General features: G+C 43.1%; 1 protein-coding gene across 2 annotated transcripts in view; it reads right to left on the reverse strand.

The window, feature by feature from the left end:
• Positions 1-26,057, reverse strand: part of LNPK (lunapark, ER junction formation factor) — a 478,990-nt gene that overhangs the window by 274,915 nt on the left and 178,018 nt on the right. For both annotated transcript variants that reach the window (XM_069225395.1, XM_069225396.1), the window contains exon 5: positions 14,833-14,891. In XM_069225395.1, the coding sequence (XP_069081496.1) occupies positions 14,833-14,891 (59 nt within the window). The remainder of the gene's footprint in view (positions 1-14,832; positions 14,892-26,057) is intronic.

A 26,057-nucleotide genomic window follows, 5' to 3' on the forward strand; every position in this document is an offset into this window, starting at 1 on the left:
GACTAGACCATATACCAAAACAAAATTGTTATTGCCAAAAGACAAAGTACTGACGTTCCTAGAAATATTAAATCGTACTAGCTAACCAGATTCAGTACTGCAATTCAATTTAACAGGAAAAAAAAAACCTGTTTATATAATTATTTTATTTATCCCAAGTGTTTGTAGCTCATTATTACACCTTTGTTAGAATTCTTTACATGATATTCAACTTTCTAAACATTACAGTGTTCAGTCTGACAGACAGCACACCATCCTTTAAGGGCCTATGAGGTGGGGGCTTTCTCAAGGCTCAGGTAACTTTAATACCATCTTGTACTTATTTACATAGGTTTTAAGACCTATTTTGAGTTGTCAGTTTAGGAAGGTTAACAACATTCTGATGCTCTCTGGTGGAGGAGAGGCCATTCCCTTAAAGTCATTTGTACTTGGTTAGCCTCATTGTCTGTTACATTTGCCAGTACATACAACATGACTGCGTCCATGCTCGCCCATAGCAGATACCTTTTTGACAGATAACATTCAAGACACTCTCACTCAGGCACAAAATAACCAGAGCATCAGTCATCAATTTCGGTAAGAATGCACAATCATCTGAGATCAAAGTCAAATACTGCTTCGCAGCTCTTCAGAACTGGAAGTCACAATTACCTTAAACTTAATGCTAACAAGGCCAAGCACCTCATACAGTATAGCACTTTCCAGTGGGACGCTTCCCTCTCGGTCCACATGAATGGGAGTTTCCCCTACCCCTGTAGAAACAGTCAAATCATTGGGTGTGCCAAATTATCATAAGTAATCCTCAAAAGCACCAGCACAAGTGAATGCAGCTGCCTCTAGTTATTACACCATTCTCAGTCTAGTAGGGATTCTAGCTTTTCTCTCCAGGGATAAGCATGCACCCTGGTAATGGCCTCAGGAGGATTTACTATTGCAATAGCTTTTATTTTAGCCTTCTGGTCTAGCTCCTTGTAGTGTTAGAAGAGACAGATAATTTTGTGGTGAGTGCAGGTTGCGATTTGTGGGACTACGATCATGTTGTGGAAGCTTGTATAAACTGCATAGTTTTCCCTATTTAACAGTATACCCAGCTCAAGTGGGTATGCATAGCTGTTGTGGCCTGCTTCTTTCCCCACGGCCTGTGTCTTGTTCCATTATAGAACCTGGAGCCCACCTGAGCTCTGGATTTCAGATGGTTGAAGAGACAGAAGGCACGACAAAAAGAGGATGGCTGGGCCACATCTTTGTTCTTGATGGTTGCCTAATATGTACTTATTTGAAATAAATATATTTGAATGGTCATTGCCTGAACTTGGTGTCTCTGTTCTAATACGAGCAACAAGCGGGCTGACTCACTGTGTCACATGCATTTCAGGAGATGAGTGCTCTCCAGCCCATTTTCTTGTAGATTTCTTCAAAGCTTTATATGACGCTTTCGGCAACTCCCCACCAGCATTTCTATATGCTATGCTGCACCAATCTACCGGTTCCTAGCCTTATATTTAGAAGGCCATCTCGGTACATGCAGTGAGAGATTTCAATTTCTCCTCGTGTGTGAGATGTGTGAACACCCAGCAGCCATTTTGGAGTTTGTCTGGTCGTGCCCCATTACATAGGTCGGGCACCAGGATTGTCACCTAACAGCTACCTACAATACTGTGTTGCATTACTCTGTCCTGAATATTAAAGCACACTTTATTATTCAGAACATTGAACTAAAATACACAATTCATTATCCATTTTACTTATTTGGACATGGACAGTTAATTTCTCATCCTCTCATTACTTTTTGGATTTCATATGTTGCATTGTGTCTGTACATTATAATAAAGCAAGTCATCAGTCCTCCAACACCATTCTTACAACCACCTGGTGAACCACTGATGGCCTGGAAAGTGTGTTTCAGGGGATCCAATGCATTTTCAAGGGCTATGCTTGGTTTCATGTTTAAACCAGAGAGGAAACCTTAGGTTTCAGAACATTCACTTGATATAGAAGGTCAAGAGGTTTTGACACATCCATCTGCACGCCCACCAGAAGTGGAAGAAGAGTGATGAATATGGTCTAACTGTTATAAAAATTGGAGAAATATTTATGTAATACTTCACATAGTTTTCAGGCAGCATAAATTCTACAAGGAAACAGAGAGCAGTGGATACATATATTGCTTCTTTAAGGGTTTTGGCTGCCAAATGTAGGTTTGGTACTTTTGCTGATCAGTGATCAACTTGTGACTAAATGTTCTAACAAAAAAGATTCAGAAAAAGTAACGCATATTTAAGAACCCATCTCTTGAGGAAGTCGCAGACACTGCCAATTCTATCAAGGATTCTAAGGAGAAAATAAAGTCAGCCAAATAATTTAGTAAGGATGCCGATGACAGTACTTCTATTTGAAGGGAATAAAACTGCACCTAACAAACCTTTGTATGAGAAGAAATATCCAGCTGGTAGTGCCACAGGCTGTTGCTGCAGTTCTAAATTTCAAACTGCATCATACAATATCCAGGTTTAGGCAAAGACTGTAAAATGTAGTATTTCTGGGCATTTTGAAAGTTTTTGTAGTATAAATTCAAAGACAAACAAAGTGTATGCTACAAATGGTTACACTGAACATGATTGGTCTGATAGTATGAACAATTTTCTTTTATGTATTAGAATTCATGAAGATAACTTTCTCAAATCTAAAGATGCCATCATAGTTTTTATTATGGGTAATGTGCATGTTCCTTTGCTAACTGATTCTGGTTCTAAAATAACAATTTCAAAAGAAACTTTCAAAAACAAGTATTTTAAAATGAATTTAGACTTGTCGGATATTAATCCTTAAGGTTACAATGGAGAAGGATTGATTTCGAATCTTCAACAGTTATTTGATAAGTTCAAGGCACAGTTTAGTTCTGTTCATGGTCCTGATAGTTATGGTTAGTATCAAGGATGTTAGGGAATTGTATTATGACCTGGGTGTACCATTCAAAAGTATGTTAAAGATGTAAAACAAAACATGTTGGAAACAGTATTGTTAAAGCACAATTAAATATTTGAGGACAGAACTGGGGAAACTGATTGGTTTCGAGCACACCACCAAACTCAAGGAGGAGAGTAGAGTATACTTGTGAATCATAAGTTGAGGGGTGTTCCATTGAGTTTCAAACAGCCTAGATAAACCTCGTCCTTAGCAGTGCAGGAATGAAGTGATCAAACCAAGTAAATATTCTTTGTGGTTACCCCCAATTGTTGTGGCACATTAGAAGAATGATGAATTGAGGCTGCGGGTTGATCTTAGAAGGCTTAACGAAGTTATTTGGGTTGATGTACATAATTTGCCTAAGACTGAGAGGATAATTACCATGTTGACAGGAGATAAATGTTCCTAAAAGTGAAACAAAGTAAGCATATCACCAAGTAGTTCTTGATAAAGAACCAACATATCTTACGCTTTTGTAACACTGGGGTAATTCAATTTTATAGGATGCCTTTCGGTCTTGCTTCTGCAGTTTTACAGCAAGCAACTGGTGAGGTCTTGAAAGGACTGAAGGGAGTTTTGGTTTTGCAAGACGACATTCTAGTATTTTAGAAAGAAAATAATGAATAGGTTACAAGGTTGAGTGCTGTTCTACTTGCCCTCAAATCAAAAGTAATGCGGATGAGAACCTAGAGTTTGGAATATTCAAAGTAGAATATCTTGGTCAATGTGTGTCAAGTGATGGAGTTTCTCAACGTCAGAGTTGATCAAAGCCATTGAAGAGGTACCCCCCCCACCTGTAGACTGGGAGCAGCGTCAAGCTCTCCTAGTTATGTGTGAGTTTGGTGCTAAGTTTGTTCAGTACTACTCCAGCAAGGCAGGACCTCTTCCTTTAATGAAAAATAACTCCAAGTTTGTGTGGGGTCAGGCATAGGCAGAAGATTTTCTACTTATTCAGAAAGAACTTCAATGTCCCTCATTCAAACAAGGAAAACAGTTATCCATTACTGTTGATGCTAGTAGAGTGGGTCTTGGGCTGGTACTATCTCAGGGGAAGACTGGTTGTTAGAAATGGGGCCTTTTTTGGCAGTCAGGTTACCACCTGTCCAAGCAAGGACCCTCACTCTAGTCAGGGCAAGTCTCACACAATCCAAATTATCCTGTGCCCATCCTCTAGTAGCTTGGCACTGAGCAGTCTTGCTTAACCTAGAAGGCAATGTGTAAAGTATTTGTGCAATAAATCATACAATACCACAATATAACAGAACAGAAATACACCACACAATATTTAGAAAAATATATTATATTTATCCGGATAAATGCAGGTCAAAACGATTAAAGATGAAATAAGCAAATGTAGGGATATCACTGGAAGGGATATCAAATGTCTTAGAGTTTAAATATTACTGTAAAAGCAATAAAAAAAGTGCCCTAAGTTCTCCTAGAAGCAACAAGTTCTCTTGCAGGGCAAAGTACCTGGTTTCCGTAAAAAAAAATCCTTGCGAGGGACCGCAGAGGAGATGCGTGGAAAACAGGGAGTGTGCGTCGGTTTCGCCCCTTTGCACACTAATTTGCGCCCTTATTTTCCCCACAGGGAAGACGTTGCAGCGATTTCCAGCACGCAAACTTGGATCCTCCTCGGGCTGCGGGGTTTTCAGGCACCCCGGGGACGATGCGTGGAATCCTGGGCTTGCGGACTGAAGTCACAGCAGCTGTGTCTATTCCGGTTGGCGATGCGTGGAATTTTCTTCCGCAAGGCAGGCGCTGCATCGATTCCTCTCAGGAAGTCAGGCGGCGTTGTTCTGAGTCTGCTTGCATTAATCCAGTAGGGCTGTGCGTTGAAGTTCCGGTTGCGTCCCTGGCACTGCGTCGATCTTCTGCCGCGAAGTCGGGCTGTGCCGTTCCAGACTCGGCGTACGGTGAATTTTTCACTGCGAGCAGCCTTTTTGCCGTTCTTGGCAGGCTGTGCGTCGAATTTTCACCGCACAGGGATTTCAGCTGCAGGAGAGAAGTCTTTTTGGTCCCGAGACTTCAGGGAACAGGAGGCAAGCTCTATCCAAGCCCTAGGAGGGCACTTCTGCAGCAAAGCAAGAGAGCAGCAAGACAGCAGGGCAACAGCAAGGCAGCAAGGCAGCAGTCCTCTTCAGAAAGTAGTCAGGTGAGTCCTTTAGGCACCCAAGTAGTTCTTCTTGTCAGGGTGCAGGTTCTGGTTCAGGTTTCTTCTCCAGGAAGTGTCTGAGGTGGTAGGGCAGAGGCCCTGTTTTTATACCCAAATGTGCCTTTGAAGTGGGGGATACTTCAAAGAGTGGCTTAGAAGTGCACCAAGTCCCCTTTCAGTTTAATCCTGTCTGCCAGGGTCCCAGTAGGGGGTGTGGCAGTCCTTTGTGTGAGAGCAGGCCCTCCACCCTCCCAACCCAGGAAGACCCATTCAAAATGCAGATGTATGCAAGTGAGGCTGAGTATCCTGTGTTTAGGGTGTGCCTGAAGGAATGCACAAGGAGCTGTCAACTAAACCCAATCAGATGTGGATTGTAAGGCACAATAAGATGTAAGTGCAGAGAAATGCTCATTTTCTAAAAGTGGCATTTCTAAAATAGTAATATCAAATCCAACTGCACCAGTCAGCAGGGTTTTGTATTACCATTCTGGCCCTACTAAATGGGACCTTCCTACTCCTTTCAGATCAGCAGCTACCATTCAAACAGCATATGAGGGAAGCCCCAATGTTAGCCTATGAAGGGAGCAGGCCTCACAGTAGTGTAAAAACGAGTTTAGGAGTTTTACACTACCAGGACATGTAAACGTCACAGGTACCGGTCCTGCCTTTTACCTACGCAGCACCCTGCTCTAGGGGTTACCTAGGGCACACCGTAGGGGTGACATATGTAGAAAAAAGGGGAGTTTTAAGCTTGACAAGAACTTTTAAATGCCAATTCGAATTGGCAGTGAAACTGAACACACAGGCCTTTCAATGGCAGGCCTGAGACAAGGTTAAGGGGCTACTAAAGTGGGTGGCACAATCAGTGCTGCAGGCCCACTAGTAGCTTTTAATCTACAGGCCCTAGGCACATATAGTGCACTTTACTAGGGAATTATAAGTACATTAAATAGCCCAATTGGGTGTCATCCAATGTTACCATGCTTAAATGGAGAGAGCATATGCACTTTAGCACTGGTGAGCAGTGGTAAAGTGTGCAGAGTCTAAAAACCAGCAAAAACAGTATTTCAAAAGGGGAGGGAGGCAGGGAAAAAGTTAGACCTGACAGCCTTAGGGTGGTGACCCCTAACACAGGTCCTGAGCATATTATCACTTTTACTTCATGTTTTCTCAGGCCACAGGAGAGTTTATATTCTGTGATTGAATGTGAAATGCTGGACTGCATCTCGGATGTTGAGAGGTTTACAACTTCCGTGAAGATGAGTTGAGGTAAGCCATTGCTCAGGATGCGTCTCTGAACAGAGTTATGAAATACATAAACAATGTTTGGCCTAGAGAAAGAAATCAGAGTTTGCAACCTTTTACTAAGATTCAAAACACATTTGTCAGCTGAAGAAGGGTTGCTATTAAGGAGAGACAAGTTAGTTCCCTCAAGTATTATCAGGAGTAAATTACTACAACTAAGCCATAAAGGTAATTTAGGTATGACTCGACAACATAGGAATACATGAAACGTATTGGGGGCCAGGTATGGACAGGGATGTGGACGAGCATATTGGTAAATGTGAGTAGTTGGGTTACTGGTAGACTGGGGAGTAAGCCCTGGTCAAGCAATAGCCATAATCATTTGCATGGTAAATGACAGTCACTAATTTAACCTGTGCTTAACCCTGGGTAGCTTGGCACCAAAATCAGTCAGGCTAAACTACGAGGCAATGTGTGAGGTATTTATCAAGCACACAAACAGCAATACAGTGAAAACAATACAAATCCCAAACCATCTTAAAATAGAGAACATTTTAATAAATGACTTGACACCAAAACCACTAAAATCCAATTATTAGAATATGAGTCATGATTTTTTAAAGCTTAAGGTTCAAAATAGCAAATCCTCAGTTTTAGAAAATGGCCACCAACAGCACAACAACCAAAGGTCCAGGGTTGGTTAAAGACCTCTTTGGAGTTCAAGGGTCACTCAGGCGGGGTCCAGGTGCGGGTTCAATATGATGGGCGCCTGTTATGTCCCTGTGGCTCTGAACAGGAGGTACGGTAACCCAACCCTTGGAGTCACTTCTAAAGTCCTGGGTGCAGGAGGAGATGAAGGGCTCCACAGCAGGGCTAGCTTTTGAAGGTTCAAGACAGGCTTTAAGCAGCATAGCAGTCCTTCCAGGTACAGCAGCAGTCTGGTAGAGTGCATAGCAGCAGGCAGTTCTATGAGAGTCGTTCTACAGTCCAGTAGTGAACTGAAGAGTGGGTCTGAGAGCCCTATTTTTATACCCAGGTACCCTGCTCCTGGAAGTTGGGAGAAGTTTCCAGGAGGGTTCATTGAAGTTTCCAGGAGGGTTCCCTGAAGTTTCAGGAGTTTCCTACCTCCCCTGGCTCCTAGCTGCCTGCACTGAATATAGGGTCATTAAGCCTATTGTGTGGTGGCAGAGTGCACCCTATTAAGGTGCAAGTGGGGTTGTGCTTAGCTCCCCCACCCCTCTTCGAGTCAGTTAATGATCCATTAAGGCTCTGCCAATTCCCCTATTGTGGCACTGTCTGGGGTGAATTCACAAAGCTTCTACTGTCAGTTACACCCAGTCATGTGACTCAAGGCAGGTTGCAGGCACAAAGGGCAGGAAAATGCCAACTTTCTAAAAGTGGCATTTGTAAACTTGTAATGATGAATCCAACTTTACCATTGAAGAGGGTTTATCATTACATGTTGATAGATACCAAACCTGATATATCTACCTCCTCTGGTGTAGGAATTAAAACTTATTGAATATAATAAGGAGCCCCCAATGTTACCCTAGAGGAAGGGAAGGCCTCACAGCTGTGAAAAAACAAATTTGGGAGTTTTTCACTACAAGGACATGTAAAACAAAAACAATACATGTTCTACCTTTTAATTACACAGCTCCCTGCCTTATTGGCTACCTAGGGTCTATCGTAGGGGGTGATATATGTAATAAAAAGGGGAGTTTAAGGCTGGCAGGGGGGTTTAAATGCCATATCGACTTGGAAGTGGGGTACTGCCTTCAGGCTTCAATGACAGGCCTGCAACATGGTTTAAAGCGCTACTTAAGTGGGGGGCACAACAAGTGCCACAGGCACGCCGGTAGCATTACATTTACAAGCCCTGGGTATATGGTATACCACTCTGCAAGGGACTTGCATGTAAAATAAATATGCCAATTAGGTACATGCCATCAAGCCATGTTTTAGTGAGAGAACACAAGCACTTTAGCACTAGTTAGCAGTGGTAAAGTGCACAGATTTCTACAGTCAACAAGCAAAAATCCAGCAAAAAGTAGGAAGGCCAAACGTTTGTGGGGACCATGGAGGGGACAATTTACAACAGTAAATGTTTGGTTTGTCTACGTAATGACAAATGCCTTGAATGTGTCAGTCCACCTATGGTGGAAGTTGGCAGCCCGGAAAGAGTGTAGAGAAGAGAGTTCAAATTTTTGGGGTCTGTTCTATATGCTTACAAGTATTCAAAGCTTTTCAATTGTTCTAACTGATCATTTATCCAATTGGCTAGAGGTCAAGTTTGCGCATGAAGTATGAAACTAATATAAAGAAGGTTTTCTATCAGAAATCATATCTGATAATGGTATGCAATTCATCTTAGATGAAATTAGGAAGTTTTTAAGAGGTGCAGGAATACAACAAGAAATTTAGTTTTTATCATCCCATAAGCAATGGCCAGGTAAAAAAGCAAAACAGTGGGCAGGCCTCAAAAAATTATAAATGCTATCAGGCCGCAGGCCTAGTGACTTAAAACTTCTCTACTTATGTGTAAGGTGGATGATCCATAAAGTGGTCTCTAATTTTGTGATTTTAAGCAAATATTTTATTTAACTTTCCAGATTTGCCTTTTTGTTCATTATCACATGACAGCATTTTCAAATATTAGTTCAGCATGTCTGCTGTACAAAAATGTCTGCATCATTTAATGGACTAAAATTTAGCTCCATACAGAATGAAAATCTAGCCCACACATAGTACCCGTGATCAGACTTGCCTCTTAGTTCACTAATAGCACTATCATCAGGATGGAGGCAAGAATGTTTCTCAGTTCCTGACTCACTTTTAATAAATATATTGCTATAGAATGTTGAGGTAGTGCGCTGCCATTTACACACCCACACATTTCTATTGAAATAGCCACAAACTTTAAAGTAAAAAAAAAAAAAAAAAGGGTTCCCCATAATCTTCTAAAGAAAAGGAACAAGGGGGACAAATCATTAGCACAAGAAATCCCTCTAAACAAGACAAAGCCAAAATTACTGAATCAAAAAAGGGTTCCTGGAATCGGAATCCTTAACTCACACAAAAAAAAAAAGACAACACAAATTCAAAAGATCATCCACACTATAATGCTAGGAATGGTGGCTTTGAAGAAAGAGCCTGAAGCTCACTCACTCTGTGAGCAGAGGTGATGGCAACCAAAAAAGCTGTTTTAAGTGTTAAGAGCCGTAAAGGACAATTGTGGAGTGGCTTGAAAGGGGCACACATGAGGTATGTGAGAACCAAGTTTAAATCCTACTGGGGCATGATGAATGGAACGGGAGGGAACATATCAGTGAGGCCTTCAAGAAACCTCCCAACAAAGATATGAAGAGAGAAGGTTGGTATGGTAGCCTTAAGAAGGCAGGGATGGCAGACAAATATCCCTTGAGGATGCCCAGAGTAGAGCCCTGCTGGGCAAGAGAGAATAAAGAGGAGAACCTCTGAGAGGATCCAAAAAAAACTGTTGATAGACCATGCCACAAATTTCTTCGACAGGCGTATACAGTTTTGGTGGAGGGACTCCTGGCTGCCAAGATGACATTACAGACTTCAGGTTGAAGGTCAAAAGCCGTCAACTGTCGCCACTCAATCTCCACGCAAGGAGGTGGCAACTGGACAGGTTCAGGTGGATAACCATCCACTGCTGCTGCGACAGAAGATCCTCCTGAAGGGGCATTCTGATCTGAGGATCGAGGGTCATGCTCAAGAGCTCAGGATACCATGCTCTTTGTGCCCAGTGCTGCGCTACCAAGATTACTTGGGCCCGGTCTTGCCTGATCTTCAGAACTCTGGAAAAAAGTGGTATTGGCGGGAAGGCGCACAGGAGGCCTGAGTCCCACTCGTGATGAAAAGCGTCACTGAGCGAGTGCCGCCTTGGAAACTCCAACACGCAAAACAGCTGACATTGCGCGTTCTCTGCGAAGGCAAACAGATCTAACCAAGGCACTCCCCACTGCTGAAAGAGACCTTGCGTCACCTCTGGATGGAGATGCCATTCGTGATCGACTATGCATCGACGGCTGAGTTTGTCTGCTCTGGCATTCAGAGAGCCTGCCAGATGTTAACCCACCAGATAACTGCCCTGGCGTTCCAGCCATGTCCCGAAGAGAAGAGCCACGACCCCACTCCGCCCAGTTTGTTGCAATACCACATGGCAGTGGTGTTGTCGGAGAACACCTGCACCACTTTCCCTTTGAGAAAGGGAAGGAATGCTTTCAATGCAGGTTGGATCACCTGGAGCTCCAAAAGATTGATGTGGAGCCCGGACTCCGCCGGAGAACAGAAGCCTCGGATCTCCGCCTCTCCCATGTGGCCACCCCATCCCAGGAGTGATGCATCTGTCACTACTGTGAGATCTGGTTGGGGGAAGGGAGAGGGATCTGCCCTTTATCCAATCTGGATTCGACAACCACCACTGTAGGTCTTTCCCAGTTCCCTCTGCAATCTGAATCATGTCGGAGAGATTCCACTGATGCTGCGCCCACTAGAACTTCAGGTCCCACTGCAGAGCCCGCATATGGCATCTGGCATGTTGGACCAGCAGGATGAAGGAGGCCATGAGGACCAGCAGCCTCAGTCATTCTCACCGAAATCCAGGATAGAGGCTGAAACATCGGTATCATAGCCCGAATATCCTGGACTCTTTTCAGGAGGATAAGCCTGAAACTGCACTGTTTCCAGAACAGCTCTGATAAAAGAGCGTCTGAGAGGGAGTCAGGTGACTTCAGCACATTGATCGTAAACCCCAGCGAATGCAGGAGGTTCGCAGTAGTCTGTAGGTGGGAGATAACTGAGGCGTGTCTGCCTTCAACAGCCAGTCATCGAGGTGGGGGGAAGACTGGGACCCCTAATAGGCGCAGATGAGCTGCAACCACTACTATCACTTTCGTGAACACCAGAGGGGCACTGGTAAGGCCAAAGGGAAGCAAGGTGAACTGAAAGTGCTCATGATCTACCACGAATTGTAGGTAACGTCTGTGGGTCGGCAGGACGGGAATATGGAAATAGGTGTAACCATCCAGCCTCCATGGTCCAGGGAAGAAAAGAGCTGAGCCACGGTTAACATCTTGAACTTCTTCTTGAGGAAGAGATTGAGGGACCGGAGGACTAGGATAGGGTGAAGGCCCTTGTACTTTTTGGGCACCAGGAAGTAGTGAGAATAACAACCACGACCTACCTCTGGCGAGCCTGGACTTCCTTGCGGAGAAGTGCCAAATGATCCTCTGACGGGTGATCAAATGATGGTGGCATGTCTGCAGGAGAAGTCTCGAAGTCGGTCAGTGGTAATGGATTCCCAGTGGGGCAGATGATGGTGAATTCTGCCGCCAACTGGTCCCGGATGTCCCAACGGACTAGGAAGGTTTTGAGGCGGGTGGCGGACTGGGCAGCCCGCTGACTCCCTGATCCACAAGGTTGGTGGATCCCACGTCCGCGCAGGGGTTGTGCAGCATGCGCTGGTAGGTGGCTCAGTGGAAATGGACACGGCTGCATGCCCCTTCCGTAGCCACGAAAGGAACGAGAGGTGGACTGGGGGGGGGGGGGGGGGGGGGGGGGGAGAGACGAAGAGCAGCTGCAAGGCCAGAATCCTTAAAGTGCCCAAGCGCCGAGTCCTCCTTGTCTCCGAAGAGAGAAAAGAGTGCCATCAAAGGGCATGTCGATCAAGGATTGCTGGACATCCCCCAAAAAGCCAGACATCCTCAACCAGGTGTGGCATCTCAGTGCCACCATTGAGGCAACCGATCTGCCCAGTGAGTCGGTCGTTTCCAGTCCACAACGGATCATGAACTTGGCTGCGTCTTTCCCATCTGGCTTGGGAGAGAACATTCCAGGCCTCTTCCGGAACATGGGGCAGCACTTATGCGCCCGTATCCCAGAAAGTATGGGAATAGCGGCCCAAAAGGCATGCAGTGTTCACGGAACGCAGCGCTAGACTGGCAGAAGAAAACATGTAAGTTGTCCAGTCTTTGTGATGCCCTGTCCGAGGGAGCGGTAGGGAATGCGCCAGGGGATGAAGCCTGGATGACAAGGCTCTCAGGCGTAGGAAGAGGAATTATGGGTCATTTGGCGCAGGCTGATGGCGGCGGGCAATCGTCCTATTCACAGGAGCCCCTGTGCTGGGTTTGCACCAGGTCCCCAGTAGGTCATCTGTAAGTGCTTTGTTGAAGGAGTTCAGAATTGGAGACCCCAGGGTGAAGCAGTTTGATCAGAAGGTTAGGCCTGACCTCCACAGAAGGAAGCTCTATGTTCAAAACCTCAGCTGCCCTTCTCACCACCATGGAATAAGACGCTCCCTACTCCGTAGCCACGGTACAGGGGAAGAACATGCCAGTGTCAGTGGAGGTGTCCAACCCACTGGCATCACCCAAATCCTGCACCTAGTCCAGTTTCAAGCTGGTCTTCTAAAGGGTCCAGCAGACCCTCTACACTATCCCCATAGCCATAGTGATAGGGTTCAGGATCAACCCTGGGCATAGCAGAGCCCATGGAGAACGGAATCTGCGTCGAGCGATGTCGTTCCGGCTCCAAGTCGTCGGAAATAAGTACAGGATAGACAGATTGTGGGCCCAATGGGCACCGGAGAGTCGACATCTGACCAGACACCGGGGTAAGGTCGCGTTGGCACGACCGGCATCAGGTCGGATCCGGAAGCAGATCCTGAGGTGCCCTCTGGAGTCGGGACCAAACTCACTGACTCTGAACCTCAGGGGGCCCTCACCAACTCCCCTGGGACCGAAGGCGGCAAGGATGGGTCAAGCTGCCCTAATATGAGGTGCATGGCCTCATAGAACTCCTTTAGTTGGGCAGGGGTAGCTCTCGCTCCCAGAAATTCAGAGGTGCGGAGCGGACCCAGACTGAGACTCCGAAGACAGAAGCCTAGAGCATCAACGCTCTTCCCGCAACACGTCGTGTGAGCAACAGAGTGAAGTCGAAGAACGTTACGCTTTCTTTAACTTCTTCTTCCAACCCGAATGTCCGGATGACTTGGACGAAGAAGAATGGTGGTGAGGAAAGAAAAGAACTGATGTCAGCACGCCGCCTATATACAACTGCGATGTCATCACGGGGACTACGACGCCAACAACGCCCGCAGAGTCGAACGACGTCACCTAACAGCACGCAGGGGTACTGCTCGAAGAAAAAAAATCTCAGGTTCCAGTCTGATGCCTCAGGAAATTCAAAGGTAAGGAATCTGCAACTAGAAGTCTATCAGATCAGTATGTTAGCAGAATGTGATATAAAACTCAATGTCAAATGAATGGTAAAATTAGATAGACTATGCACAAAAGAACTAACGCTGTATCACTAAAAAGAGGTGACTGGGCTTGAGTTGAACATTTACAGGTACTGGATGTTAGTCAGGATGACTGCAGTAAAAGTGGAGAACGGTCAATGGTGCAATTAATTGTCGAGGCCTCCCTCAAAAGGGTTCCGAATTAAAAGTGACAGAATTTCAGGACTTCAACTTAAAACAGAGAGACGCAAGCAGTGTTAGAAAGCGTTGTTGCATGTTATATCGCAAAAGGGAAGGATTTCTAGGCCCATACATTTGAGGTAGAGCCCATGCTGGGGAAATTGATTTTGTAGAATAGTCATACAAATATACATTTAATCTTTTAAGAAGCAGTCATAAGAACTATCTTATGACCTGTGTCACTGTTTTCAGATAGAAAAGTATATGACAAAATTAGTATAGCGATTAGAAAAATATAACTCTAAAGTGTATCGTTTGGAACTCCCATTTCTCTCTAATAAGCTGCTGTAATCTTATCTCCTCAAACAGACATTCAAGGAAATAAATTAAGTTTCACATTTCGACTACATAAGTTTGGATTATATTGTCCTGATTTCTTATGAATTTTTGGCGGTGCAAACAAAGGACACCTTCTGAAATTCACAATTATGTCTACTGTTTAGGAGTGGACCATATAAGCCTTTCATGATGCCAAATTAATTGCGTAAACTTTTCAACAACTGAGAACAAGCAGTCTAAAACAGTAAAACACAACACTTAATATCTGCTATGCAAGCGATTTTCCTAAGAAAGAGTAATATTTAATTTTCACATCTGCCAATTTCAGAAATGAATGATAGCTGTGAAGGGAGAACCTTTGTTGAAGTCACAAGCATTCCACACAACTTTCTCTGGGATGATTTTCTATTTTGAAAATATCGTTCATCGCGCTTTGCCCCGTTGGGATGGATATGGATATATATATATACATACACACACACAAACAAAAAAAAGAAGATGTGGGTGTACACGCAAGACCACGTTTGAATGTGCAGAGGATGTATTTAAAGAAAAATTAAACTTTCATTCACTTCCGTAAATAATAATCTGTCTAAACGAAATTACATTACTTGTTCAGCCCAAGTAGTCTCCCGAGCAAATTAATATAACATTCGAAAGATAAACGGACAAAACTTACTGTTTCTTTCTGTTCGTTTGGAAAACCATATAATAAGCAAAGTTCTAATCATCCAAATTCTGTAAAAAGTAAAAATGAAAAAATAAAATCAATTTTGAAGTACAAAAATACTGATGAAATTACTACAATTACGTCATTTCTCCCCTGAACTATGATAGCTAGCATACATGTGCAAGACAAAATAAGACCTTTTTGGAGGTTAACGCTCAAAACAAACATGCTGAAAGACCATTTAGGTTGTATTAAGGTCATAGGGTTAAGAAAGCGCACTAAGAAAGTAACAGTGCAAAGTAAAAGGCTTTTGTGAATTCAATCAATGGGATCAGAGTGGTAAACTAAGCTGTAATGTATTAAGAAATAGAACAGCACAGAGGCAAGTAGTAACCAGCCATTGCAACAGCAAAAAGAAAGCTCTATTTCTCAACAGTCACCTCAAGCTGTCACAAAGAGGAACAAGTTTGTGTATAGGCTACAGGTCTACTGGGCTCCGCGCGACCAACACAAGACTGGTATCGCGGACTGCATGCAACAACATATCTTCCGGTTTATAAAAGAAAATAAATTAACTATAACAAAAGATCCTACTATTGCCATAAAACAATTAATTTACCTATCCAGGTTAAAAAAATTACAAAATAAACGAATAGATGAACACTACAGTAGAAGGATACACACTGTTAAAGATAACATGGAACAACCAAAAATAATACTACTTGTAATCTTTCATCCACACAGAAGGCAACCTTCTGCGATTTCTTCCCTAGGTGGAGTTTGAACCCGTCTTTCTGACCAGCACAGCAGATGGTGATTTTTATTTATGCGTGGATGGCTCTCACACTAAAGATAAGGAACTGTGATAATTAACACCCCGTGTTTCGTTTCACCTGATAATGGCTGTGTAACCGTTGATTTATTCCACAACTTTCCATTGTGCAAGCAAATAGCCGATTTCGAAACATCACTTATTTTGGCATCACTTAACTTAGGTTGACATTTCCTCAAAATTATTCAGTTTAATACGGGAAATCCCAAACATCTCTCCTGCACACACACATCATCATGACCTATCCGCCCCATGCTTTAGTCTGCTTGGCATGGACTGTTTTCAATTTTTATCCTCACAATCTGTATCTCTAGTGATTGTACCTTCTGATTTATCCACTGAGGTGCAACTAAAGTGAAGGGTTTATATCTTACAGCTAGGAATAGAGAAAACCCTGTAACTAAATGAGCATGGAGGTCAACTTGTCTTGAACTGCTTTATCAATATTCAATCTACCTGTCAAAGCTACTAATCTGACAAGTCACCCATGTGTCTTAATTCTCTCAGCAAATCAATTTACTAGGAGGTGATTCAATCAACTTTTAGTTCAACACCGATCTTGTTGTACCCTCTTTGTAATTATATGTAACTAAAATCTATCTTTGGTACGCAATCTTAAGTATTTTTTTATATTTTTTTTTAAGAAAAACAAACAATTGCTTCAGTTGTCCTAGGTTGACTTTTTACTTCAATCTTCTTTTGATCTAGGATCAACCAGAATAAGTTCAATTTTCTATTCATAATATCAAATTTCTCAAAACTTTCACAAGCTTTTTTTTTTTTTTTTATCTGCTTCTATATCCATTACAGGCCACTATTATGTATCACTTAATCTCTTCTTATTCAGTGTCATACGAAAATGATCTGTAAGTGCCAGATCGAGAATTCTGTCTTTGGTGAAGGAGGTGAAACAAGTTTCTCACCACCGAATAGAACATAATCTTAAAAATATAATGTAGGAGAAATCTTTGAAATTTTTTTTTTGCAGATCTCCATATAAATTTCTCTATTTGGACTGCCCATTAATAACCCCTTGATAAACTTTTTAAAAAGCAGCATTGCCAGAAACTGCTTTTTCACACCTCTTCTTAGATCCACATTTGGAGATCAAAATCTACAGAGGAACATAGTAATTCTGCATTGTTCATGTCACAAACCCATCTTAAATGGGATATCTAGATGGAAAATCAGTCCTTTAGTTAAGCTGTAAGTTTCTCAGAGTGTGCACTGGGTTCAAAAGGTACACTAGTGGTTTATGGATGATTTTGAAGGAGAAATGTGTGCCCCACAACAAGTCAAGATCTTTGTACTGCACAAGCTCAAGACAGCTTTTCTTTCTCCATGACAGAGACATTTTTCAGATTGTTTTAGTACACCTGAAGCAAACACAATGGTGTTATGTTTTTCAAAACAGCATCTAAGCCATCAACAGTGATACCGACAGGGAACCCTGGAGTGTAGGGTTGCAAAAGAGGCATATTTAACAGATAAAACTTAATGTGTGAAAATGGCTTTTCCTGTTCTTTACCCGATGAGAATTCTACTTTTTTTCCTAAATTAGCTTAGCTATTAGTTCAACAATAGAAACAAAACGTGGAAGAAACGGAGCATACATTTTAGAGCATCCAATAAAAGACATGACTTCTTGTCTGTTGCTGGGAATATTTTAGGGTTTTAATTAATTCTGGTTTAGGACTAATACCTTGTGAGCCGACCATAGAGCCCAAATAGTCAAGCTGATTTTGGCTAAAAACACATACTTAACCGTACTCTATTTAACCTTCATTCTTTCTGACATTGTACACAGTCTAATGTTGGGTTCTTGCCAATCTTTACTCACTACTGATCATCCTGGAATATGTGGGCACACGCTAGGTCACTTATGACACTGAAAAAACAGAAGTTGCTAATGCCAGTCGAAATGGCATTCTTTTGTATTGAAGCTTGAAATTAAAGTGAGGAAGGAGAAAGCGCAACTTCATCACAGGCTAGCCGCGGATCTATCCTAATAAAAGTGGTGGCAACATTTCAAAGTAAGTTCTTCAAATTTAGGTTGTGGGTGGGCATCAATCTAACAGAGCAGAGCAAATTAACTGTTTATTCTTTTTTTCTACTACAATTGGTGAAAACCACACAGAGCTGTCCACTACGCTCAATTACTCCTCAATTCTGCAGCTGAAGTGAGGACTGTGGTAAATCTTGTTGTATACTAAGTGGCTCACTTAACTTTCGTTTCACAGGATCTGGCCCTACCTTGAACAATCTCCAATTCAAAGTCAGTAAGCCTAACTTCATATTGAACAGCTCCTGGTATCTGCTCACTAGATAATTTACATAAACAGGCCTATGAGACATTTTTCTCCCATACTATAGGACATATGTTATGCGTTTTTCCTGGCAGCTCATAAGATGTTTGTTTCCATGAATGTACTTTCACACAACCCATTCAACACCATAACTTGTTTTGCTATCCAAGAGAGAAGAACAAAATTGAGGAATCCTTGATGTACCCAAACAAAAATATTCTTTCCTGTGAAAGTAATAAACTTTCCCTGTTGAACAATTTCCTTGAAAAGAAATGGGTAAGGATCGAATAACCAATATGATACAGTTGAATCCCTGAAATGGCTGTTTTTATGTCTGGTTCAGTTAAAACCTTGATTTTTCACAACTTCACAAAGGTTTCATGTGTAATGATGGTAACTGGCTGCTGAGTCCTTCAATAGATTTACCGCATGCAGGTTCTAAAATAGCAGTGGGATTGTCAAAGCAAGTTCGGTCACATACAACTGTAAATCTTGCCCCGCCTGCAAGTCTTCAGTTTCATCAATATAAAATGTCTTTCATGGAAAGTTTTAAGAAAAGAAAAAAAAGAATAAATAAATAAAGCCCCCCTTTTTTTTTTTTTATTTTTTTTTTTAAACAGATTGCAACTCCTTTTGACTACTGGACAGAATTTGAAAGAGTAGTCATGAAGAAAATTTAATTGCATTCGGTAACTATCTTGCTAGTAAAATACTCGACCTGTAGATTCCTCACCTACTAAATATCCCAAGCCTCAGGCTGAATCTGGAACATTTTCAAAACCTCTGTGCTGGTAGAGGGCGCTGGCTCCTTTTCTGAATTAGAAGTGGTGTCCTCATGACATCACTGGAGCCATAAAGCACCACATTTGGTGCCCTGTCGTAAGATTCCCATCAATTTTTTCTTTTTTTTTTACGTCTTTGAGGAAGGCGGATGAGATCAGATGGAGTACAATTTACAGGTTTAGAACCTTATTCAGAAGATCTACTTAACAAGCAGCCATGAAGTGGGCAGGAGGGTGGGTCTTTTAGGAACCCGCAGGTAGGATAAAATACCAGAAAGAAAGGAATAGAGGTAAGTAACTTTCTTCTACCAACAGATTGCGCACCTTTTAAGTAGGTTTCCCAAGCAGTACCAAGAGATGAGTGCATTGCTGGTTATAACAAGAGAGGACTGAATGTGCAAAGTAACTTTCCCTTCCCATGTTCGAGACAAGGACTTTGCTTTTAAAGAATGAGCCCTCATGCCTTGCAGCAGTCCTAAGCTGGCAAATGAGTAACCCATTTTGATGCACAAAATTAAGCAACACAATAATGTCCTCTTGTGTACTTGCCCTTTATCTTGTGTGTGTCGCCGATAAAAGGTTAATCAGCAATTCTGAACTCCTTGGTGCTGTCGACATAGAATCTGACCACTCGTAGGGTCCAGTCTCTCTCCTCCTCTTTAGTGAGATTTGGAGGGACTAAGGCGGCCGATATGGTGATGAATTTGCCTAGCTGAAAGTGCGTAATGGCCTTCGGCAGGAAAGCAAACTGGTTCTGAGAACCAGCTTGTCAGGAGATAAAGAGATGAAGTGGGCGGGGGGGCACATTCAAAGCCTGCAATTCATTCATATGCCTCACTGACATAAATATCAAAAGAACAATGGCTCCCTCAGTGGAAGCTTAAAGCTTACGCTCCCTAGGCAACAAACAGTACAAACGTCTATACCAAATGAACAGTTAATTAGTTTTACACTGGATAGATACAGATATAGATATATATATATATATATATATATATATATATATATATATATATATATGGAAAATGTCACTTACCCAGTGTACATCTGTTCGTGGCATTAGTCGCTGCAGATTCACATGCTGTGCACATCCCGCCATCTGGTGTTGGGCTCGGAGTGTTACAAGTTGTTTTTCTTCGAAGAAGTCTTTGAGTCACGAGACCGAGGGACTCCTCCCATTTCGACTCCATTGCGCATGGGCGTCGACTCCATCTTAGATTGTTTTCCCCGCAGAGGGTGAGGTAGGAGTTGTGTATGCTAGTAATAGTGCCCATGCAATGGAGTGAATACGTATGTACATAATGAAGTTTAAAGTAATATATTTACAAATTTACAAATGTTCAAGATCAACTTCTAAACGGCTACAGGCTCCCGGGGAGGCGGGTGGGCGCATGTGAATCTGCAGCGACTAATGCCACGAACAGATGTACACTGGGTAAGTGACATTTTCCGTTCGATGGCATGTGTAGCTGCAGATACACATGCTGTGCATAGACTAGTAAGCAGTTATCTCCCCAAAAACGGTGGTTCAGCCTGTAGGAGTTGAAGTTGTTTGAAATAATGTTCGTAGTACAGCTTGACCTACTGTGGCCTGTTGTGCAGTTAACACATCTACACAGTAGTGTTTGGTAAATGTAGGAGGCGTAGACCATGTTGCTGCCTTACATATTTCGTTCATTGGAATATTTCCTAGAAAGGGCATGGTAGCACCTTTCTTTCTGGTTGAGTGTGCCTTTGGTGTAATAGGCAGCTCTCTCTTTGCTTTAAGATAGCAGGTTTGAATACACTTAACTATCCATCTAGCAATGCCTTGTTTAGAAATTGGATTCCCTGTATGAGGTTTTTGGAATGCAATAAATAGTTGTTTTGTTTGTCGAATTAGTTTTGTTCTGTCAATGTAGTACATTAGCGATCTTTTGATGTCTAATGTAGGTAGTGCTCTTTCAGCTACAGAATCTGGCTGTGGGAAGAACACTGGTAATTCTACCGTTTGATTCAAGTGGAACGGTGAGATCACTTTTGGTAAAAAATTTGGATTTGTCCGTAGAACTACTTTATGCCCGTGTATTTGAATAAATGGTTCTTGTATGGTAAATGCTTGAATTTCACTCACTCTTCTTAGAGATGTGATGGCAATCAAAAATGCAACTTTCCATGTTAAGTATTGCATTTCACAAGAGTGCATGGGCTCAAAAGGTGGACCCATGAGTCGTGTTAAGACAATGTTGAGGTTCCATGAAGGAACTGGTGGTGTTCTTGGTGGTATAATTCTCTTTAGGCCTTCCATAAATGCTTTTATGACTGGTATCCTAAATAATGAAGTTGAGTGCGTAATTTGCAGGTAAGCTGAAATTGCGGTAAGATGCATCTTTATGGAAGAGAAAGCTAGCTTTGACTTCTGCAATTGTAGTAAGTAGCCTACTATATCTTTGGCAGATGCGTGTAAGGGTTGAATTTGATTATTATGGCAGTAATAAACAAATCTTTTCCACTTATTTGCATAGCAGTGTCTAGTGGTAGGTTTCCTAGCTTGTCTTATGACCTCCATCCATTCTTGTGTGAGGTCTAAGTGTCCGAATTCTAGGATTTCAGGAGCCAAATTGCTAGATTCAGCGATGCTGGATTTGGATGTCTGATCTGTTGTTTGTGTTGTGTTAACAGATCTGGTCTGTTTGGTAGTTTGACATGAGGTACTACTGAGAGGTCTAGTAGTGTTGTGTACCAAGGTTGTCTTGCCCATGTCGGTGCTATTAGTATGAGTTTGAGTTTGTTTTGACTCAATTTGTTTACTAGATATGGAAGGACTAGGAGAGGGGGAAAAGCGTAAGCAAATATCCCTGACCAGCTCATCCATAACGCATTGCCCTGAGACTGATCTTGTGGGTACCTGGATGCGAAGTTTTGGCATTTTGAGTTTTCCTTTGTTGCAAATAGATCTATTTGTGGTGTTCCCCAAATTTGGAAGTAAGTGTTTAGTATTTGGGGGTGAATCTCCCATTCGTGGATCTGATGGTGATCCCGAGAGAGATTGTCTGCTAACTGGTTCTGAATTCCTGGAATAAATTGTGCTATTAGGCGAATGTGGTTGTGAATCGCCCAATGCCATATTTTCTGTGTTAGGAGACACAACTGTGTCGAGTGTGTCCCTCCCTGTTTGTTTAGGTAATACATTGTTGTCATGTTGTCTGTTTTGACAAGAATGTGTTTGTGGCTTATTATGGGTTGAAATGCTTTGAGCGCTAGAAATACCGCTAACAGTTCTAAGTGATTTATGTGAAACTGTCTTTGCTGTATGTCCCATTGTCCTTGGATGCTGTGTTGATTGAGGTGTGCTCCCCACCCTATCATGAAAGCATCTGTTAATACGTATTGTGGCACTGGTTCTTGGAAAGGCCGCCCTTGGTTTAAATTTATACTGTTCCACCATTGAAGCGAGATGTATGTTTGGCGGTCTATCAACACCAGATCTAGAAGCTGACCCTGTGCTTGTGACCATTGTAATGCTAGGCACTGTTGTAAGGGCCGCATGTGCAACCTTGCGTTTGGGACAATGGCTATGCATGAAGACATCATGCCTAGTAGTTTCATCACTAGTTTGACTTGTATCTTTTGTTTTGGATACATGGTCTGTATCACATTGTGAAATGTGTGAACTCTTTGTGGACTTGGAGTGGCAATCCCTTTTGCTGTGTTGATTGTCGCCCCTAAGTATTGCTGTGTTTGACACGGCAGAAGGTGTGACTTTGTGTAGTTGATCGAGAAAGCTAGTTTGTGGAGGATTTGAATGACATATCTTGTGTGTTGTGAACACCGTCTTAGCGTGTTGGTTTTGATTAACCAATCGTCTAGGTACGGGAACACATGTATTTGCTGCCTTCTTATATGTGCAGCTACTACTGCCAGGCATTTTGTAAAAACTCTTGGTGCAGTTGTTATTCCGAATGGCAACACTTTGAATTGGTAATGTATCCCTTGGAATACAAACCTTAGGTACTTTCTGTGTGAAGGATGTATTGGTATATGGAAATATGCATCCTTTAGGTCTAGTGTTGTCATGTAGTCTTGTTGTTTGAGCAGTGGGATTACGTCTTGTAATGTAACCATTTGAAAGTGATCTGATTTGATGTAGGTATTTAATGTTCTGAGATCTAGTATAGGTCTCAGAGTCTTGTCTTTTTTGGGTATGAGAAAGTACAGGGAGTAAACTCCTGTGTTTATTTGTTGTTTTGGTACTAATTCTATTGCTTCTTTCTGTAGCAATGCCTGAACTTCTAGTCCTAGAAGATCTATATGTTGTTTTGACATATTGTGTGTTTTCGGTGGGACGTTTGGAGGGAATTTGAGAAATTCTATGCAATAACCATGCTGGATAATTGCTAAGACCCAAGTGTCTGTTATTTCCTCCCAATGTTTGTAAAACTTGGTTAGTCTCCCCCCCACGGGTGTTGTGTTGGGGATTTGTGACCTTGAAGTCACTGCTTGTTTGGAGATGTTTTGGGACTTTGGAACTTTCCTCTATTCCTTTGAAATTGTCCCCCTCTATATTGTCCCCGAAAACCTCCCCGCTGATACTGACTCTGGTAAGTGGGCTTTGTTTGTGAGGTTGTGGCTTCTGTGGTTTGCCCTCAAAACCCTCCTCGGAATTGTGTCTTTCGAAATGTGCCTCTGCTCTGTGGGGAGGAGAGTGCGCCCATGGCTTTGGCCGGGTCAGTGTCTTTCTTAAGTTTTTCGATCGCAGTGTCCACCTCCGGCCCAAACAACTGCTGTCCGTTGAATGGCATATTCAGCACAGCTTGCAGTATCTCTGGTTTAAATCCTGATGTACGCAGCCATGCATGTCTCCTTATTGTTACTGCTGTGTTGACAGTTCTAGCAGCTGTGTCTGCAGCATCCATTGCTGACCGTATCTGATTATTGGAGATACTCTGTCCTTCTTCTACTACTTGCTGCGCTCTTTTTTGGAACTCCTTGGGTAAATGTTCTATGAGGGTAGTTAGGGTGAGAGCAGCGGCACTTCCGTTGAGTAACAACACAAGTAAATAAGAGAATCAGTGAAAATTAAACATTGGTGCTCGATGGGTCGGGTGCCTAACTCCCCTAATAGGCACAGAAATGCGTAACAGGTACACAATGGAAATAACAGCAGAATGACCCCGGCACACAGAATAGGTATAGTCACAGTTCAAAATGTAGGACAAGTGTCCCTGGTGTTCAGGTTCCGGACGTGGGTAATAAATCTGAAGAGTCCTCAGTTGGTGATGCAAGTGTCTTTATTTGTAGGCCCAATTTGCCACAGATTTACGTAGTCATCCAAGAACAGCCAACACGTGTTTCGTCACACAAGTGACTTTTTCAAGGCTGGGCCAGTTGGCCAGGAAGGTAAATATTGGGTGGAACCGATGTAAGGAGTTGAATGGTTGGTAGTAGGTATGCTGGGGGTCACGTAACAAGGAACTCCTTGGGTAAATGTTCAATAAAGTGTTGCATCTCATCCCAATGGGCCCTATCATATCTGGCTAACAAAGCTTGCGAATTTGCAATACGCCACTGATTTGCTGCCTGTGCCGCCACCCTTTTGCCTGCAGCATTGAATTTTCGACTTTCTTTATCTGGAGGTGGTGCATCTCCTGAAGTATGAGAGTTGGCTCTTTTGCGCGCTGCTCCCACTACAACAGAGTCTGGTGTTAGCGGTTGTGTAATGTACACTGGGTCGGTTGGTGGCGGTTATATTTTGTATCTACTCTTGGAGTAATGGCTCTCCCTTTAACAGGCTCCTCAAACACTTGTTTGGAGTGTTTTAGCATTCCGGGTAGCATAGGAAGACTCTGATATTGGCTGTGTGTGGACGACAGTGTATTAAAAAGAAAGTCGTCTTCAATGGGCTCTGAATGAAGGCTGACATTATGAAATGCTGCTGCTCTTGACACCACCTGTGCGTAGCCTGTACTATCCTCTGGTGGCGATGGTCTAGCTGGATAGCATTCAGGACTGTTATCTGACACTGGTGCGTCGTAAAGGTCCCATGCGTCAGGGTCATCTTGACTCATTCCTGTATGAGTTGGGGATTGCATCATTGGTGGAGTGGCTACCGGTGATGGTTGCGGAGAGTGATGTGGGGATGGTGGCGGTGTTACTTGTTTAGCCACCTTTGCGTGTGGCTGCTTGTCCTTGTCTTGGAAGGCAAGCTTGCGTTTCATTTTGACTGGAGGAAGAGTGCTGATCCTCCCTGTATCTTTTTGAATAAAGAGCCGCCTTTGTGTGTGATCTGGCTCTATTGTCTCTAATTCCTGTCCAAATCTATGTGTCTTCATTTGTGTGGACAGTCCTTGTTCCTCAGTGTAGGAACTTGTTTTCGGTTCCGAGGCCGGATGTTTCGGTACCGAAACCCTTTCAGCTGCTTTTTTCGGCTCCGACGAAACCTTCTTCACTTTCGGCGTCGTGCTCTCTCGGTGCGACCCGTTTCGGTGCCGCTGTCTCGGTGCCGAATTTTTTCCAAACCACTATCTCGGGCCCGAGATTGCTGTGTGCCGGTATCTCGACCGCAGTCGGATGACTTCGACGCCAGCTCGCCCTTTTTCGGTGCCGATGAACAGTCACCTTTTTTTCGGGTTAAGCCATGGCCTGTTGGCGGTGGAGTCCACTGGGCTTTAGCGGTTTTCTCGTGAGATCTTTGTTTCGATGTCTTACTCACGGTTTTCGGCGATTCCTCGGGATCGATCTCCTCAGAGTCGAATCTTGGGTGGAGAATGTTTCTTCCTCCTCCTCGAAACGCCCTTGTCCTGTCGGCGCCGACGCCATTTGCAGTCTTCTTGCTCTTCGGTCCCCGAGTGTCTTCCTGGACCGAAACGCTCGACAGGCTTCACAAGTATCCTCCTTGTGTTCTGGTGACAAACAAGTTAAAGACCAGATGTTGATCTGTATATGGATACTTGTTATGGCATTTTGGACAGAAACGGAATGGGGTCCGTTCCATCAGCCTTGAAGAGACACGTGGCCGGGCCGACCATGCCCAGACTGGGATCGAAAAAAAAAACGGAGGGCCACCGGAGCTCTTCTTAATTCGGTGTCGACCTGTTGTAACTAACCCGATACCGAACGCAAACAATACCGATGATTTTTCCGAGATTCTAACTAACTTTCCGACTGGGAAACACAGAGCGAAAAGGAATATGTCCGAACCCGAGGCGCAGAGTAGTGATTTGTGGAAAGAGAACAAAAGTGCCCTAGTACTTGAAAAAATAAAAAGACAATACTGACCTAATAGCAGTTGGATATGTAAACCACAAACCCAAATTTAAGTTCAGGTTTGGGAAT

This window comes from Pleurodeles waltl, chromosome 3_1 (assembly GCF_031143425.1).
Source record: "Pleurodeles waltl isolate 20211129_DDA chromosome 3_1, aPleWal1.hap1.20221129, whole genome shotgun sequence".
Classification (NCBI taxonomy): domain Eukaryota; kingdom Metazoa; phylum Chordata; class Amphibia; order Caudata; family Salamandridae; genus Pleurodeles; species Pleurodeles waltl.